The 16,996-nt window shown below is 35.6% G+C and overlaps 4 protein-coding genes across 4 annotated transcripts; 1 reads left to right on the forward strand and 3 right to left on the reverse strand.

The window, feature by feature from the left end:
- The first annotated feature begins 1,082 nt into the window (after nt 1-1,082).
- Nucleotides 1,083-3,066, forward strand: LOC110692413 (protein BASIC PENTACYSTEINE1-like). Its single transcript, XM_021869408.1, has 2 exons — nt 1,083-1,305; nt 1,853-3,066. The coding sequence occupies exon 2, from the start codon at nt 1,860-1,862 to the stop codon at nt 2,703-2,705; it is 846 nt and encodes a 281-aa protein (XP_021725100.1). The 5' UTR covers nt 1,083-1,305; nt 1,853-1,859; the 3' UTR covers nt 2,706-3,066.
- Nucleotides 3,067-8,215: 5,149 nt separating this feature from the next.
- LOC110692388 lies at nt 8,216-8,758 on the reverse strand. Its single transcript, XM_021869387.1, has one exon. The coding sequence runs from the start codon at nt 8,756-8,758 to the stop codon at nt 8,216-8,218; it is 543 nt and encodes a 180-aa protein (XP_021725079.1).
- Nucleotides 8,759-8,819: 61 nt separating this feature from the next.
- LOC110692389 lies at nt 8,820-9,611 on the reverse strand. Its single transcript, XM_021869388.1, has one exon. It carries the CDS (start codon nt 9,609-9,611, stop codon nt 8,820-8,822), a length of 792 nt encoding a protein of 263 aa, XP_021725080.1.
- A 505-nt stretch (nt 9,612-10,116) lies between these two features.
- Nucleotides 10,117-11,269, reverse strand: LOC110692390. The gene is made up of 2 exons (XM_021869389.1): nt 10,891-11,269; nt 10,117-10,766 (listed from the first exon to the last, which is right to left on the reverse strand). Exons 1-2 carry the CDS (start codon nt 11,267-11,269, stop codon nt 10,117-10,119), a joined length of 1,029 nt encoding a protein of 342 aa, XP_021725081.1.
- Between the last annotated feature and the right edge of the window lie 5,727 nt (nt 11,270-16,996).

Below are 16,996 nucleotides of genomic sequence, written 5' to 3' on the forward strand. Positions count from 1 at the left end.
TTTTATTCAGATTTTTAGCCCTAATCTAGAGAGTTTAACCTAGTTTTCTAGAGAGAGAAAGTAGTGTAATCTTCAATTCTCCATTGTAGCACTTGATTTCCTTTGAAGTTAATTTTCAATCCAAGCTTTTGTTGAGTAATTTCATCCCATCTTCTCTCTTTACTTGTTTATTTTTTTCTATTTTGATTGTTATCCTTGTTTGGTGGTTTAGTTTTGTTGCTTTGCTTTGTTCAACCTTGTTAGCTTAGTTGTGCTAGTTGTTTCATGTAGCTTTGTTTCAATGGATTCTCTTCCTTCTCTAGGCTAGATTTCTAACTAGGGGAAGGGGGTAAAGAATGTGGATTGATGTTGACTAGATGATGATGGATGATTGAGTATTATGCCTTGAATTGATGATTTGTGCTATAAATTGCTTGGGATTATTGAGTGCACCTTTAATTCCCGAATTTGAATGGTTGTCTACTTTTGATTCACGGGTGTGTTTAATTTAGGTATTAGATCTCGATTATCGATTTGCTTGAACAAAGAATGTCATAATCCTTGGTTTGTTAATCTTGATTTCCATCATTATTTTGATATGTTGGCCATGTTTGGAACCCATGTACCCCCTAGCGCTTGTTTTTATTGCGTGAATCTCTTGTTGATTGTGTCTATTAATTATTTTTAGTGTTTAAACCTCAAAAAATATACCTCTTGGCTCTTGTGTTCATGAATTTTATGATTGATTTGCTTCGCTTCTCCGTGGAAATATGACCCTTACTTCCCACTATATTTATTTATTTTGGTAGTTAGAATTAATTTGATAGGAGCACTTTTAACGACGATTTCTACACCTATCGGCGACAAATTGACACACCCCAAATCACTGATCGAGTATCCCTGATGACAATTTAAGTAATTTATGACCGAGTAATCCCGACTATACAACCCTTAATCGACCAAATAACCCCGAATGCACAACCCCTCAATCGATCAAGTAACTTATGACCGATCGAGTAATCCAGACTACACCGTGTGACCAACCACACATAAAAATTTGTGTCTTTATTAATGCAACCGTTATTTATCGTGTCATTAAAAAAAAAAAAATTAGAGAGAGCAAGACTAAACACATTAGTAGTATTTCGTACGTGGTATTAATGAATTTTTAGATTTTAAGATGGCGTGCATATTCGGCTCCTTTCATACCATTTGAGTCTTTCTCTCTCCTCTCTCCTCTCTCCTCTTTCCTCTCATTCTCTCTCCTCCCCTTTCTCTCTCCATCCGAAGAAAGAACCCTAACCCGGCTATTCCCGTTCTTCGTCAGTAAGTACCCCTCTCTCTCTTCTGTCTTCTCTCGTCTCTCTCCTCTTCCTCTTTTCTCCCTTATCTATTTACCCTGTCTCTCTTTTAACAAACTTCTTTAAATGCTTGTAGATCTGTTGTTATCCGTTTTTGAGATCTGAATTTTTACTTATCACATTTGAGATCTCGCTCTTTAAAATTTTAAATCTTGTTCATGCATCGGAATCGGAATCGAAATGTAGATTGATAGAATTACAATTTGAAGTGATTTGATTGTTGTAATTTGGTTATTTAACATCAATGCTGTTGAAATCATGATGGGTGTTTGTTTATTTTGTCTGGGTTTGACTTTGTTGTGATTTTATTGAATTTTGGTTGATTTCATTGTTATGTCGTTCGATTGTATTGAGTTTTGGGTTTTGTATGTTTTGTTGTTTTAGGGTGTGTAATGAGGAACGTAATGTCGGACAGAGAATGGGTTGGAGTTTGTAAATTCATCTCTAATTAACAAGTTTTCCCCTTTTTTCTTTTCTTTTTTTTTTTTCCAATTTTTTTTTGTTCAACCTAGTTTCCCGATGGACGGCGATGGTGGTCTTAATATGCGGAATTGGGGATATTATGATCCTCCCATGAAGCATCTGAATTTGCAGCTCATGTCTAACATGGCGGACCGGAAACCGCTACTTGGAAGCCGTGAGTCGGCTTTAATTGCGAATTCGAATGCCGGGTTTCATCAGAGGGATTATGTGGTTCCGAATTCTCATTACCCGGTTGATTATAATATGAGGGAAGCTTGGATCCATAGAGATAATAAATTTTTTAATATGTTGCCTACTAGTCATAGTTATGCTATTCCTACTGAGACTGCCCCAACTCATCACCCTATGCAAATGCTTCGACAACCCGAATCTTCAAATGAGGAAAGGACGGTCCGAATTGAGCCAGTATGTGAGATCAATAATGGTCCCATGAAAAAGAGATCAGCTGGGAAATCTGAAAAGGCTCCTAAAATGAAGAAACCGAAGAAGGCCCCTAGCGGCCCTAAGGAAGGCGGCAGTGGTTCAGGTCAAAGGGCAAAGTCTGCGAAGAAAACCACGGAGGTTATCATAAATGGAATTGATATGGATATATCTAGTATTCCGATTCCAGTTTGTTCTTGCACCGGGGCTCCTCAACAATGTTATCGATGGGGTTCTGGTGGGTGGCAGTCAGCATGCTGTACTACGAGTTTGTCAACGTACCCCTTACCAATGAGTTCTAAACGACGTGGAGCAAGGATAGCTGGGAGAAAGATGAGTTTGGGGGCATTCAAGAAGGTGTTGGAAAAGTTGGCAGCCGAAGGTTATAACTTTACTAACCCAATTGATTTGAGGACTCATTGGGCTAAACATGGTACCAACAAGTTTGTCACTATCAGGTAGATGTACAATTCAGATTCTACTATTGGCCTCACTTTGCGTTCGGCCTGCTTCTCATGTACATATGTATGTCGCCTGAAACTGAGGCTCGTTTAAATGGTTTGTAGTCCATGAATTATCCTTTTCCATGTTACATGTTCTCGAAATTTACTACCTTTTGGGGTTCTAAGATTTGTTGTTTCATTCTTGATTCTGCTTGTAGTATTAGGAATTCCACTAATGTATCTCTGCCTGGTTAGTGAAAGTAGTGGACGAGATTTTATTTATTTCTTCCTTGGAGCATAAGCTTCATAGTTGACAGTATCATGTTAACAGATTACTATCTTCCTTATAAAGGTTTACTTCTGCTGACCAGTTGATTTGATGTCATGGTTTTGTCTTTCATTTGAAGGTGCTAACTTGTTGGTCACAATGCTTTAAGCTAGTTGTAGACTCAATCTGTTACCAGAAATTTTCATTAATTTCTACTAGCTTTGGCTTCTTAAATCCAGTTGCAGACCCTGTACATGTGTTTTAGCTTTTGATTTTTAATTTATTTTTAATTTATAAAACTTGGTAGTTATGCTCAGAAGGGTGTTATCTATGGTGAAGTAGGACATATCTTCAATCACAAATTTGTTTTAGGTAACTTTCCTGGATCATATAGTGATGTTGGATGAATTTATGATGTGAAATTTTGTGAACTTCATTATAGCTCGTGTAGTAGTGGACTGATTATGATTCTTATGATCCTGTGACCTTTTGCTTTGCATTTGAACACATCTTTCTTTATTGGCATGAATTCTTACGATATTTTTCTTCTAAAATTCTACTTATTGCTGTTCTTCGTATTTTGTGGCTTATGATTTTAGATTGGATAGTATTGCCTTTTTTGTGCTGCGCTACTTTTGTCTTTGACTTGAGTCATAATGTGATAGTGTTTCCCTTTTTTTTTTTTAATCATAGTCATAATTAGAAGCCCATGGGTGTCCTACCAAGCCTTGATTTGGATTTGGTGATCTTGGATGTACCGAATATGTTTTTTTTTTTTTTTTAAACTAGTATGAATGATCTGTATTGTTTTTGCTAAATTGTTTATGCATTGTCACTACATAGTAATCAAGTAATATGTTTTATGGTGAGCTAGTGCTGGTTACTTGTACCCCATGTTGGCATATCTTTATTTTATTTATTTTTTCTCTTTATTTTTTTTGTTTTTTTTAATTTTTATTGATGAAACACTTCTTGTTTCACGTGTGCCAATGTAAATTATTAACCATTACTTTTATTATTAAAAACTCAAGATTGTGAAAATTGATATTTATAAAGTATAAATCAAGACGAACCTAATAAGACCCGTCATGATTGTTTTTTGTCTTACAGAATTATTTTACCAAAATAGAGATTGTATAGTGAATTTTATTAATTTTGAAGTGTTGAAGTATGGTTTAATTCTTTTACTTTCTGAAATTTCTTTATTAATTATTAGGAAACAAAAGAAATTGTCAATTTATGTGAATCTTTGTAATTTAGGCAATCAGTCTTTAATTTCATGAATATTATCTTGATCTGCTTTGTGAGTGCAATTTATACGAAGTATGCTTTACCCTCTTTCTAGTTTATTTGTAATAGATCTAATGGATGACCGACCTTACTTGGAAGTTGTATCCATATTAGTGTGTTATCAATTTTGACTTTCTGTCCTATTAATTTTAAGATGGAACATCACGCAGTGCTTATATGTGCTTCCTTTACCTCTGGTTCCCATTTGAGTTTGAACATTGAAGTATGTTGCTAGTTATAGTATAATAAACTTAGTGTTGCATTCTTTATTTCTTTCTTAAGTTTTGGCCAGTATATTTCTGAAACTTCCTTGACAAATGGTTAATCTAGTTAGAATTTACTGTAATATCAATTGTTTCAACTTTAGAGCATTTTTTGATAGAAATTGGTGTTTCCTTTCACTCTTTCATGACATACTTCTGTCCTCTTCATTTATCCAAAGATCGTGGATCATTTTTTTCTTTTCTGTTGAAAAATTGCAGGTCTTACCTGGTTCAGGGTTTTTATGTTTGCAAACTCTTAGCGTAAAATTTGCAATTGAAGTTGAGATCATTGCTTGAATTGGCTCTTATTTGAGTGACCTAATTCGTTGTACTAGTGGATGTGTAGCATCTGTTTTGTGATATGCTTTTTATGGGAGTTGTTTATATCATATCCTTTGAAATTATGCTGGAATTTTACTAAGCTTTTAAAGGCATGTTAAGCGAAATAATGTTGTATATTACTGCAGTTTAACCCATCTGATGATCTTCCAAATATTAATAATAGGTTAGGGTTGGGGGTTTGGATATTTATATACTCTCCTTTTCCAAGAAGTTGCACTTTGTAATGGGTTGCTGAAAGTTGGCTCATCAAGTTTTTTTTGTGGAGTTAAAAGTTGAATTAATTGGTTTGTGTTTAGACTTTTAGTGATACGCCCGTTGCAGGGCAAATTTTTGGATGTGAAATGTGGAATTTGTTCTATTTACAGTAGTGTGCCTGAGAAAAAATAGATGAGTTAGTGATGCTGATTGAATTTAACTTGTACAAGTATGATTATGTTTTTATTTGTTTAGTTGTTTTGGCTGTGATATATCTTGAGCTTCTTAATCGTTTAAAATTGAAGATCAAAGAGATGTATAATAGGCTCTTAGTTTTTGTTAGGATAGTAATTTTTTTTTTTTATTATTATTTTTTATTTTAATAATTTTTTTATTATATCATAATGTAGCTGCTGTTGAAGCTTCTTATTTAGTGTATTCCTTGTATGTGAAGGATTGCATTGAAATGCATAAGAGTGATGAGACTGGTTTCTTTTGGTAGCCTTAGATAGATGACTGCTGACATGCTATTTTCCTATGTAGATTAACCTTAGGAACATTGTTGATAGTTCTGCCTTTTCGCGTTGCATTCTATAAACAGGATTTAGAGCGCGACACTCTTAACGCTTTAAAGTGTTAGGGGATGAGTGATTTTACATGTGGATTAGTTCAGTCACATTTTTAGTTTCTGGTGGTATTTATATATGTAACCAAGGCTTCTGCTGGATTTATTCTTACACTGTGTTAATGATACAAAAAAAAATACTACATACATTTCATATTAATTGCAATAAAGGAGTATTATTTATGAGAAAAAAATTCCTTTGCAATTAATATGAAAAAAAGGCAGTAAAACAAGTAAAAAATACCAAGAACTTTGTTAGAAAGAATGGAGGGATTGAAATAGCTGTCCTTGGTATAGGTTTGTGTTGTCTTTTAAGTAGTTTTGGTCCTTATTGAGAAACGAACTTTTAGGTTTTCTTTCAGTAAAGTGCTCTAGGATACAAACTTGCAAATTTTCCCTAGTACTGCAGTATTATATTAATTTATGTTTTAATTTTTTTTTCCCAAGTGGAACCACTTAATAATTTGCACTATTCAAACTAGTGCTGTCAAAAACTAACTCGACCCGAGAATTCGACCTGAACCGGCATGAACCGGCGATGATCTGAACCTGACCTATACCTAAATAGCGTGAAACTAGTGACTTGTAACCTGACATGATGTTAACCGACAACCAATTTTATCCAGTACTTTATGACCTGAACCTGAACTTGCACCCGACTTGATAGTAACCGTCAATCGATTTAATTCGACCCGACATAGTTCCGACCCAATTAGAACCTGAAAACGGTTATAACCCAACATAACCTGTTATTGAACCGAGTCATGGAAGGTTTCATAAAATTTTATATATCTTTCGTTCAGCTTATATACTGGTACAATTATGTAAACCCTCAATCCTTAACAAAATATTGGTGCAATTTGTTCAGCTTATATACCTTTTGTTCTCTATCACTTCGCATTTAGGTTTAATAAAATCTTGATAATGATTGATCAAATTATGGAAGGCGTAATTATATAGGTTCAACTTGACCACATTGATATTTGTTCGAATTGAACTTGAACCAAAATCAAGAATAATGATCCAACTTTAAGATCATACCCTAACCCGAACCCGAATGTATCATCCATTAACCCACCCAAACCCGACTAAATACAACCTGAACCTGAAATTGAACCCGATTTGAATTTGACTTGAATCGAACCCGACCTACACCCGAAAAGGTGAACGACCTAAAATAACCTGAAGCGAAATTGACCCGACCCGAACCTGAACCTGATTCGAGACTAGATTGACCCGACATAACCCAATCCTGATTTAACCCGAGACCTGATTTTGACCCAACCTGAACCCAACTTGAATACCTGAATTGAAGGCAATAATTCAACCATTGCACAATCTCTATTATTGGTGATTTTATCTATAAGGAAAGAAGAAATAATTTAAGTGGAGTTTTGTTAGATTTGGGCAAATATACATTCCCTCCATTTTTAATTAAAATACACATTTTACCTTTTTGCGTTTATATCGAGGTATAAGTTTAAGAATTAATATCTATAATTTTGTATAATAAGTAAATATTATAAAATGTTGATAACTTGATATCTAGAATCTACATATCGATATGAATTTGATTAGAACCCGTATGAATGGTTTTTTTTTTTTTCTTCATAATATCAATAGTTAAAGTGAATGTTTAATGTGTGCGATGCGGGCCTTATTACTAGCCATGTTTAGAAAACTCTTTAAGTTTGACTTTATGTCATAAATTTAGTTGTTGATGATTTGATGACATTAATGATGAAAAATATTGTAAATAAATATTTGTAGGTTATAAATGGTCGCACATTATTCTTAAGAGTTTTGGAAAAGATAACAACTAACCATTTTTTTTTTGACAAACAAGTAATATTAATGAAGGTAATTAAGTAAATAAACATTTTAGAAGGATTAATTGTTTAAACACTATTCATAAGATTTATCTCAAACTATCTTAATGGTAGAGATTTATTATTAAACAAATAATATTAGTGATTGAAAAATAATTAAAGTAGATATAAAAATTAGACCACTTACAATAGTGGGCAAAAAAACAATCTGCTCACTCTCTCTCTGCCCACTTTCTCTCTCAACAAATATCATTTTGCCCATGAGCAAAGTTTTTTCACAATAACTATCACACCAATGAGCAAAAAAAATGCTTGCCCACCAATCTCTCTCTTAATTTTTCAATACCCCACTATTATTTTCTCTCCTACACACCAATAACTAATGTACTATTTTGTTTTTAATTTTAACCATACTACTCCAAATAAAATAAAAGTAGACTAAATATTATGAATATTTTTTTTAATTTAAGTCGTACATACGAAATTTAGAATATTTACAACAATTATTATTTTCTTAAAAAAACGGAAATATTTTAAAATTAAAATCTCATACTTAAATTAAAATATTTACAAAAACAATACATTATAATAATTCGATTACATTGCAAATATCATTCATTGTTAAACTACCGTAAGCGAGAAATTTAAATAAAAAACGAAAAATTGAAAAATACGACAAAGTACTCAAAATTAATAAAAGACCGAAAAATAAAAATTCTACCGGAATAATTTAGTACATCTTAATTGTTTAGTGATTAGTAGGGCCATATTTAAGCCAAATATGTTGACTAAATCCTTTTTCAAAGAAACATGAGTTTCTCTATCACGTAGGGAAGTCTTGCGTTGCAGAAACGAGTCGAAATCGATGTTTGGAGGTCGGCCAACGTTGAATTCAAACGGCTCGTTATTAGTTATTGTTGTAGACGTAGTTGCTGTTGTTAACTGTGGGCGATCTCCTTCGTAGTAGCTTCTTAGAACTTCTGCTCGAGTGTAGTTGTGGCGCTCATCTTCGACAATCATGTTGTGCATAATGATACATGCTTTCATTATATCACCCAATATGTCTTCATCATATGCAAGTGACGGTTTTCGTAGTATTGAAAACCGAGCTTGTAAAACACCGAAAGCTCTTTCAACGTCCTTCCGAGCAGCAGCTTGGTGGTCAGCAAACAATTTGTCCTTCTGAATTTGAGAATGCGTAATACCCTGAATGAAACTAGCCCATTTTGGGTAAATGCCATCGGCTAAGTAATAAGCCATGTTGTATTCATGGCCATTAGCCGTAAAATTTATTGGCGAAGCTTGACCATGCAGAACATCATCAAATATTGGTGAACGGTACAGCACATTCAGATACTGGTGAACGGATACCAAAGAAAGCATGCCAAATCCATAAATCTTGGCTCGCAACGGCTTCAAGTATTAGGGTTGCCTTCTTATTCCGGCCAGCATACTGAGCTTTCCAAGTCGTAGGACAGTTCTTCCATTCCCAGTGCATGCAATCAATACTACCTATCATGCCTGGAAAACCACGCATTTCATTTTGATGCAAGATGCGTGACATATTATCAGTTGTGGGATTTCTTAGGTACTCAGCTCTAAACTGATCAATGACCCCGGCACAAAAATGTTTAAGGGAAACACGAGCGGTTGATTGACTTATGCGAACATATTCATCCACGGCGTCTGCAGCCAAGCCATAAGCTAACATTCTTATAGCAGCTGTGCATTTTTGCATAGGTGATAACCCCAACTTTCCAGCTGCATTCCTACATTGCTGGAAGTAAACATCACCTTCAACGACCTTGTTCATTATACGGCAGAACAAAGGTCGCTGCATTCGGAATCTTCGTCTGAATTGGTTGCTGCTGTACACAGGATTATCAGAAAAATAATCATTATACAACCTCTCATGCCCCATTTCCTTATCTCTCCTATTCGTATCCCATCTTGGAGTTTCACGATCAGGTACATTATCTGTTGTAAGTTGGGATTGTGTTTGGGGAATTATCGTTGTTGGGTAGTGGATTGTGAATAGTTCATCAACAAGTTGATCATATTCTTCATTATTTGAAGAAGATGAGCTAGAGCTTGATGATGGTCTGGAATACATTATTTGGGTATGTAAAATTTTTTGAGGGGTGTTGTTGTGGATAGGTGGTATGTTCATTATATGTAGCAAAAATATCAAATGAATATGTGGTTAAAAATTTGAGTTGAATACCAATTAACAGAATCAAATTTCAGCCATAAAATTGGTATACTATGCAAATTGACAAGCACATTCAATGACAAGCTGCAAGACTGGTGTGACTACTCAATGGTTCTTGTCCAATTCTGTCAATAACAATTACTACTCAATGCAACTTGTCCAATTATGTCAACAAAACTAACTACTCACTATTAATTGTCAAACAGAAAATGTTGTAATAAACACGAATTCACTGATAAAAAAATTAGATAATAAAAAACTTCACTAATACAAATAACATGATAACATTATACTTAATACTTAGATAATAAAAACTTAGATAATAAAAAAAACTAGTTACAACACTTAGATAATAAAAAACTAAAGCAACAACATCATACTTAACTAACAAAACACAACACCTATCTCAATCGCTCATGCCGCTCAGTTTTTGGAGTAAATATTTCTTGTATGCCTCTTCTTGAGGAGTAAGTGGCGTAGGCGAATTCTTTAGAGTTTGCAGCATATCAAACATGGTTTTCATCTTATGAATGTGAAGTTCCTCTCGTTTCCTCTGTTCTTTTTCCTTTTCCATTTGCATCCTCTCTTGTTTCAGAATGGCCTCCCTTTCTCGAACTGTAGTGAATTCCTTCATTCGCTCTCCAATGTCAGACGAAACACTTTCTGACGCCACTACTTTTCTTTTACGCTTAGCCTTTGATTTCTTCACACCATCAGGTGGTCGTATACCTCCAGATGAAAAACCATCCGTAGGGGTTTCATCCCCTATTTCATCTCTCGACCTCTTCCCACTACCAGCACTACCTTGCTCCTCTTCAACACAAACAACCTTTCTTTCCTCTTTGGATAAGGACCATCTAAGCTTTGGCCTCCACTTTGGATCTTTATTTAGCATTTCAACTGCGTGATGAAAGTTAAAATTGTGACCGGTGGCAAGATGGAACAACTTTGATGCACTTTTTACACGGTCAGCTTCGTTGTAACCACTCCCTCCCTCCGGAAGTCTACCTGCTTCATCATTTTCAAGAAATCCATTGTAGTGCGTCTGCTGCCAACCTTCTCCAATGTGACAACAAACTCTTCATTTCTCTTGGTTGGAGTATATGCGGCTTTTCCGCCTGAGCTATTTGATATGCTGCGTGTACATTGCGCCATAGGTTAGATGCTTTTTGGTTCATACCTACAATAGCATCTTCGCTTATTTGTAGGTACAACCCAATTAGAACTTCTTCTTCCGCACCAGACCAAACACGAGATGCTCGTGCAGCAACCTGGTTGGATTGTATTGTGGGAACTTGTGGAGGGTATTGAGGCGTCTCTCGTACATTTTCCTCTTCACTGTCTACGAATTGGGAGTTACTCCCGTGATAAGTTGGAGGTGTACGTTCTTCGTCATCATTGTTTTTGTTGGGGAATTCAGTGGGTGTTTGATGTTGTGAAGGAGGATGCAAAGATGTATTTCCTAATCTTTGCAAGAACATTTGAAATTGGGGATTGGTTAAGAAATCATCACTTAAATCAGAAAAATGTTGATGGATATTTGGGTTGTTCGGATCCATTTGTAAATTATCTGCATTACATCAACATATTTTAAATTAATTAACCATATGTAATTATGCTCAAAATAACAATATTTAAACAAGAAATTAATTTCTACAACATATATTTAAGAAAAAGAATTTAATTAACTGTTATTATGGTGATAGAAAAAATTCAGGTACATTTGGAAAATAACAATAACAACAACAAAGTTTAGCAAGACAAATTTAAATTTTTTTTGTTCCAAAATATATTATTAACCAAAACCAAAATATTATAACACAACAAATTATTAGCTATAATATTTAATAACTGAAAATTATATTGAAAAAAAAATTATATTACCTGAATTTAGGCTTTTAACAACAATTATATTAATTTAGGAAGAATTGGAAAATTACAAATGTAGAGGATTTTTGTGTTTTCGGAAATTATACCAAAAAATATGAAAATGGATGACTATTTGCAGAGAAAAATATTTTATGACCGTTGGTAATTTATTTTATTTTATTTTTTTAATTTTATAAAGCACGAAAATCATTTTAAATAAATTAGCCGGTGCAAAACGGATAGAAAATCTGATTGGTGGATTAATCTGACTGGGACGCGTGGCGGCATGGGATTGGTCCCTCTGACGCGCCTAGTCAGCGTCTTATTCCTTTTTTTTCCTGATTTTTGCTAGCCACATGGCGGCTTTTGCTTGGTGATTTCTCTCTCTCTCTCTCTCTTTTTTTTTTCCAGATTTTGCTGGGACAGGTGTCAGCCCACTATTGGTCCCATTTTTTTTTTTTTTATTTTGCTTGGACATGTGGCGGCTTTTGCTTGGTTCTTCTGGATGGGCCCCACGTGCACTATTCATCATCAAATTTGCCCAACTCTTGAGCAAATTGAGAGTTGCTCACAGGCAATTATTTTTTTGCTCACTGCTTTCAATACGATTTTATGTATTTTGCTGAACATTTAGCCCGTGGGCAAAATTTTTGCTCACTGCTGTAAGTGCTCTTAGTGCTTGAAAAATAATAAAGTAGATCTAAACTAACCGAATTATATTACTCTGTATCTTCTAACTAGGGATGATAGTGGGTTGAGCGCACACATTGGTTGAATGGTTGGAATCATAACATAAATGTAACTAATTAGTTAATGATCCCAGATCAAATAAAAAGTTATCACTGCTCTGAGTAAATTGAAAAGTAATAGATACTCTCTATAAAAGTTGGAATCTAAACTCTTTTAAATTTATTACATATGCTATTTAAAAAATGTGGTGCAGAAAAATCCAAATCGATCTATGTTCGGTTTGAGTTGTCTCAGATTGCCCTTCTTGCTTGGTCTCCCACCTTACTCGTATTTATGTTATTGCAAGTCTAATGTTCAATGAGAATCATCAGTAACTATATGCTAGAGGAAAAACTAAGAAACACATGTAATTTTTAGGTTAAAAATTTTCCCGCTTTTTTTGCTTTCATTAATTTTTTTTGCCAAATCTTCATATATTGGCAATTATATATTCTTTCATGTATTTTATAAGGTAATATATTAGGCATTTTTCTATAAAAATACAAGCATATACGTATAAGGTAATATATTACTCTATAGAATACTATCATTCAACTTTGTATAATTTTTTTGAAAGTTTTTTTTGCTCCAATCGGGATTGACACTTAGCATTCTATATGTTTATTGATAGTATTCTATAAACCTTTTTTTTTTTTTTTTTTTTTTTTTTTGCGATAGTTAATAATAACCAGCCATCAATTATTTTTACTACATAACGAAAAAGAAAAAAAAATGATGTTAATAAAGTTTTGGAGGGAAATTTTTGTATAAGAAGTTGCCACGCGGATAGCGATGATGTTAGTGGTAATTATTTTAGTATTAGTTATAAATAAATTGCACGAGTAGTAATTAATTTTCATTATAATACATGTTTGAAAAACGTTTAACAATGGTAGATAACTTTTGACATCAATTTACATATAATATTCAAGAATCTTTTTTTTTTTTTTTTTTTTTTTTTTTTTTTTTTTGAAAACAAAGTCAAGTTATTCTGTTTCAATTAAAAACATGGTTTTTTTTTGGCAAATTATTGTTAAATTAACATTGTAATTCATAATTGATCAAGTAAAACCGTGTGTTGCACGGGACTTAAGCTAGTATAAAATAAATTCAAAAAGTTGAGTAAGATCTAAAAGGAAGTTCTATAGAGCATTCACAATAATGGGGAGATTTATGCCCATTGAAAAAAAATAAGATTACAAAAATTGCTAAAGCATCACATTAGTGGGGAAAAGGCAAAATGCCCATGAGCATTGTTGGGTTTTAGTGTGGAAACCCAAACCCACCCGGATCCATGTATAATTAATACAACTAAAACCATATAAATATATATAGGCACATAATCACATAATCGAGATCGAGTTTAGTGATTGGAGTGTGCTTCTCGCGAACCACGAGCACGAACCTCGAAAATTGCAACCACGGGAGCGAGAACCTCAAGCGCGAGTCCTCCAATGTCTCACACCCACGTGCCCAAACTTGGTCGTGATTTAGTGGCTTAGACCAAATCACGACACTACTTAGAGATTCTTACTCAAAGTTTTCTCACTATTAATGGAGATCCCTTATAGTCCATACATGAGTGTGTAGGGTTTCGTAGTGATCCACACTACGCGGAAAGGAAACTCCCCAAGACCCGCCCCGATAATAAATTCAATTAAACAAGCATAAACATAATTAAGCAATAATTAAAAGAAGAGAGAAAGAAATTATACCCTCGATGCGTGCTTCGATCGCAAATCGAGCTCTTACTTCGAAAGCTCTAGCCTCGCAATTGCGACGGCCTCCAACGGAGTCCACCCTCGAGACCCGACCTGAACGGCCCCTACCCCGAAGGTTAGTCGGGGCTAGACCAAGAAAGACTAGAGTATTACAAACTTAGAGGTTTTCTCACCTTAAGGGAGATGCCTCATTGAGTTCAACTCAAGTAATTCCCATATGCCCAACACTTGGGTATTTATAAGGGAATGCTACTTGATTTCCCATTCTCCCACCAATGTGGGAGGATTTGCATTTCAATCATAAAATGACAAGCAATAGATAATGAACAAGTGTCACAAGGTGAGGAAAGGTTAGGTGAGGACCACATGGGGATCCATCACACCTTGCTTCCCCAAGCCAAAACACCATCCCTTGGTCCCCACACAAAAACCAGACCACCTTGCCACTTGGCTGCCAAGGATGATGTGCTGCCCAGGCACCCCACGCACATGCGCAGCCAGCTAGCACAGGCTGCCAGCCAGCTCATGCTGCTCCCTGGTGCGTGCTGCTGGGCGAGTGGCGTGACGCTACTTGCTGGCACACGCACATGCCCAACACGTTGCTGCCTGGCTGCGAGGAGCTGTGCGATGGGCGAGGCCTTGGGAGCTTGGTGCGTGCCATCGCCTAGCACGCATAGCCCACAGCACAAGCACACATAGCGAGCTGTAGTGCGTGTGCTGTGTGCTACCTGCTTGTGGTAGCCAAGCCCAACAAGCACATGCGTGCTGCTGGCCTTGCGATGCATGCGGGCTGTGCTTGGACATGCCTAGCATGTTGCGATGGCTGGTGCTGCTATGCTAGCAAGCACGCCCAACCATGCTAGCACAGCCACAACACGCACACACGTAAGGCACGCATCTTGCGATGCTTGAGCCATGCGATGTGCGTGTGTTAGGCGATGCTAGGCACGCATAGGATGGTGACTTTGCCTAGCCTTAGTACGAGCATGGATAGGCTAATGCGAGGGTACGGCTAGGCTCGTACTTGTTTCTCGTTGATTTTTCGTCTCGTCAAATTCCAAATTTGACTCGACTTACGACGATCGGTTTCGACGCTCCAAGCTCGATATCCGACGTATTTGTTCGTAATACTCTAACGACTCATCTAATCCTTTGGATTGATTCATCACCTCGGATCGGTTACTCGATTGGGTGTGACCCGAAGGGTTCAGTCAAGATTAAGTTGTAATATTAATTGTACATTAATATCACTGATCGGAAGCGGCCTCCACCTAGGCATTCCGATCACTTGACCTTACTAAAGAATTAGCTATCCGATAATTCTAATCCCTCTATCGGAATAATACACTTGTTGTAAGGACACCATTCCTTTCAATCTCCCATTTGTCCTTCCGGACAAGTGTGCATATAGTGTATAGCCCATTCCTATGTCGCTTATGTCTCTTCATGAACTATAAGGTAAGATTCATCGTCATCCTTATTACGTTCAGAAGTGTTTCTCGATCTCCGAGTTTGACTGTTAATAAGCAGATGATTTCTAAAATCTATCTAAGCATGGCCATGCATTTTCATAGTCTCGCTCTTCGAGCGGCCTTGTAAACAACAAAGACATATTCCCTATTGTTAGTAGGGGGACATTTCCAGTCTCGTATTGTAAGCTTCCCTTACTAAGAGGACTTAGCCGCTTGAGTGTTGCCGTTATAATCCCCAGTTACGGCAGACGTTTGACAACATCAAAACGACTAGTACTCAAACAAGAGAACTTCAACAATACTCATGGTCGAGGAAAGAGGTTCCGATAGTTATAATGAGATATGTACTTATGACAATTTTGAATCTCTTAAAGTACTCTCATAGGTCGATCCGGTGTAGTTCCAAACTAGCACCTGTGTAAATGATTCACGACTACTATATCCTTGCAGCACAAGAAACGGTGCTGTAAATCATACTACACACTAATCTCTGGTGGTCATTAATCGTCCATCTATTTAAATGACCTCGATTAGGGACAATTTTTGATTTAAATATTCAATGTTCACTTAACATGTGTTTCTTTATCCAAGACATGGTCTTGATACCCTATTTTTAATATTTTCACAAATCGAATGGACTCATTATTTGATTCTAAACCATAATCAAATAGTTTGTGGAATTTTATTAGTAAAATTTAATTCCACCATGAAACTCTTTAATGTTTCATCTTATGACAAATGGCTTTCTTCAAATGTTTCAAGAGTAATACTCTTCATTAAACATTTATAGAAATCACACCCATACTTAATATGCTTGATTTCTTTTATGCAATTGCGAATGTTGTTGTTCACTTATTGCATAGGTTTAGCCACTATTACTTTGCAAATCTTAGCATCTTCATTATCGAATAATAAGACAGTAAGATTTTGAGAGTGTTATGGGTCATATGTGATTTAGGATTTATTGTCAAAGTGATGGCTCCCACTCATTTTCATGACTTGAGATCTTTCAACTTGACAACCTACAACCAACGTTTGACAACGAACTTTCCATTGAACACTTTCTCATCATTGCCTTCCAGGCAACAATATTCTCAACGTATATTTCAGTAGACATTCTGACGTTGCTATGTTCGAATTTTTTTCCGAACGGCTCACAAAGATTTGGGAGGCCCTAATCACTTGTGATTATGGAAATTTACCTTTAATTTTCGCACATTATACATGGATTCACATCCATGTTACCATTCTCAAGCCACGACACATTCTAGTTCGTGCTTATAAGCGACTTCCTTATTAAGGATCTAATCCTTGCTAAGTATGTGCTTGCAACATCAATTTCTCAAATTACAATTGTTTCTATGCGTCAAGAACTCATCCCCTTTTACTTATCAAATTACTTTGGATTTTCTTGACCATAATCTAACGATTCATCCCTTAGATTTAGATTGATTGGTATTTTATACTTTTCATGCTTTAAGCATGTAAGTTTGTG

The sequence above is a fragment of the Chenopodium quinoa genome, unplaced genomic scaffold, assembly GCF_001683475.1.
Source record: "Chenopodium quinoa cultivar QQ74 unplaced genomic scaffold, ASM168347v1, whole genome shotgun sequence".
NCBI lineage: Eukaryota > Viridiplantae > Streptophyta > Magnoliopsida > Caryophyllales > Amaranthaceae > Chenopodium > Chenopodium quinoa.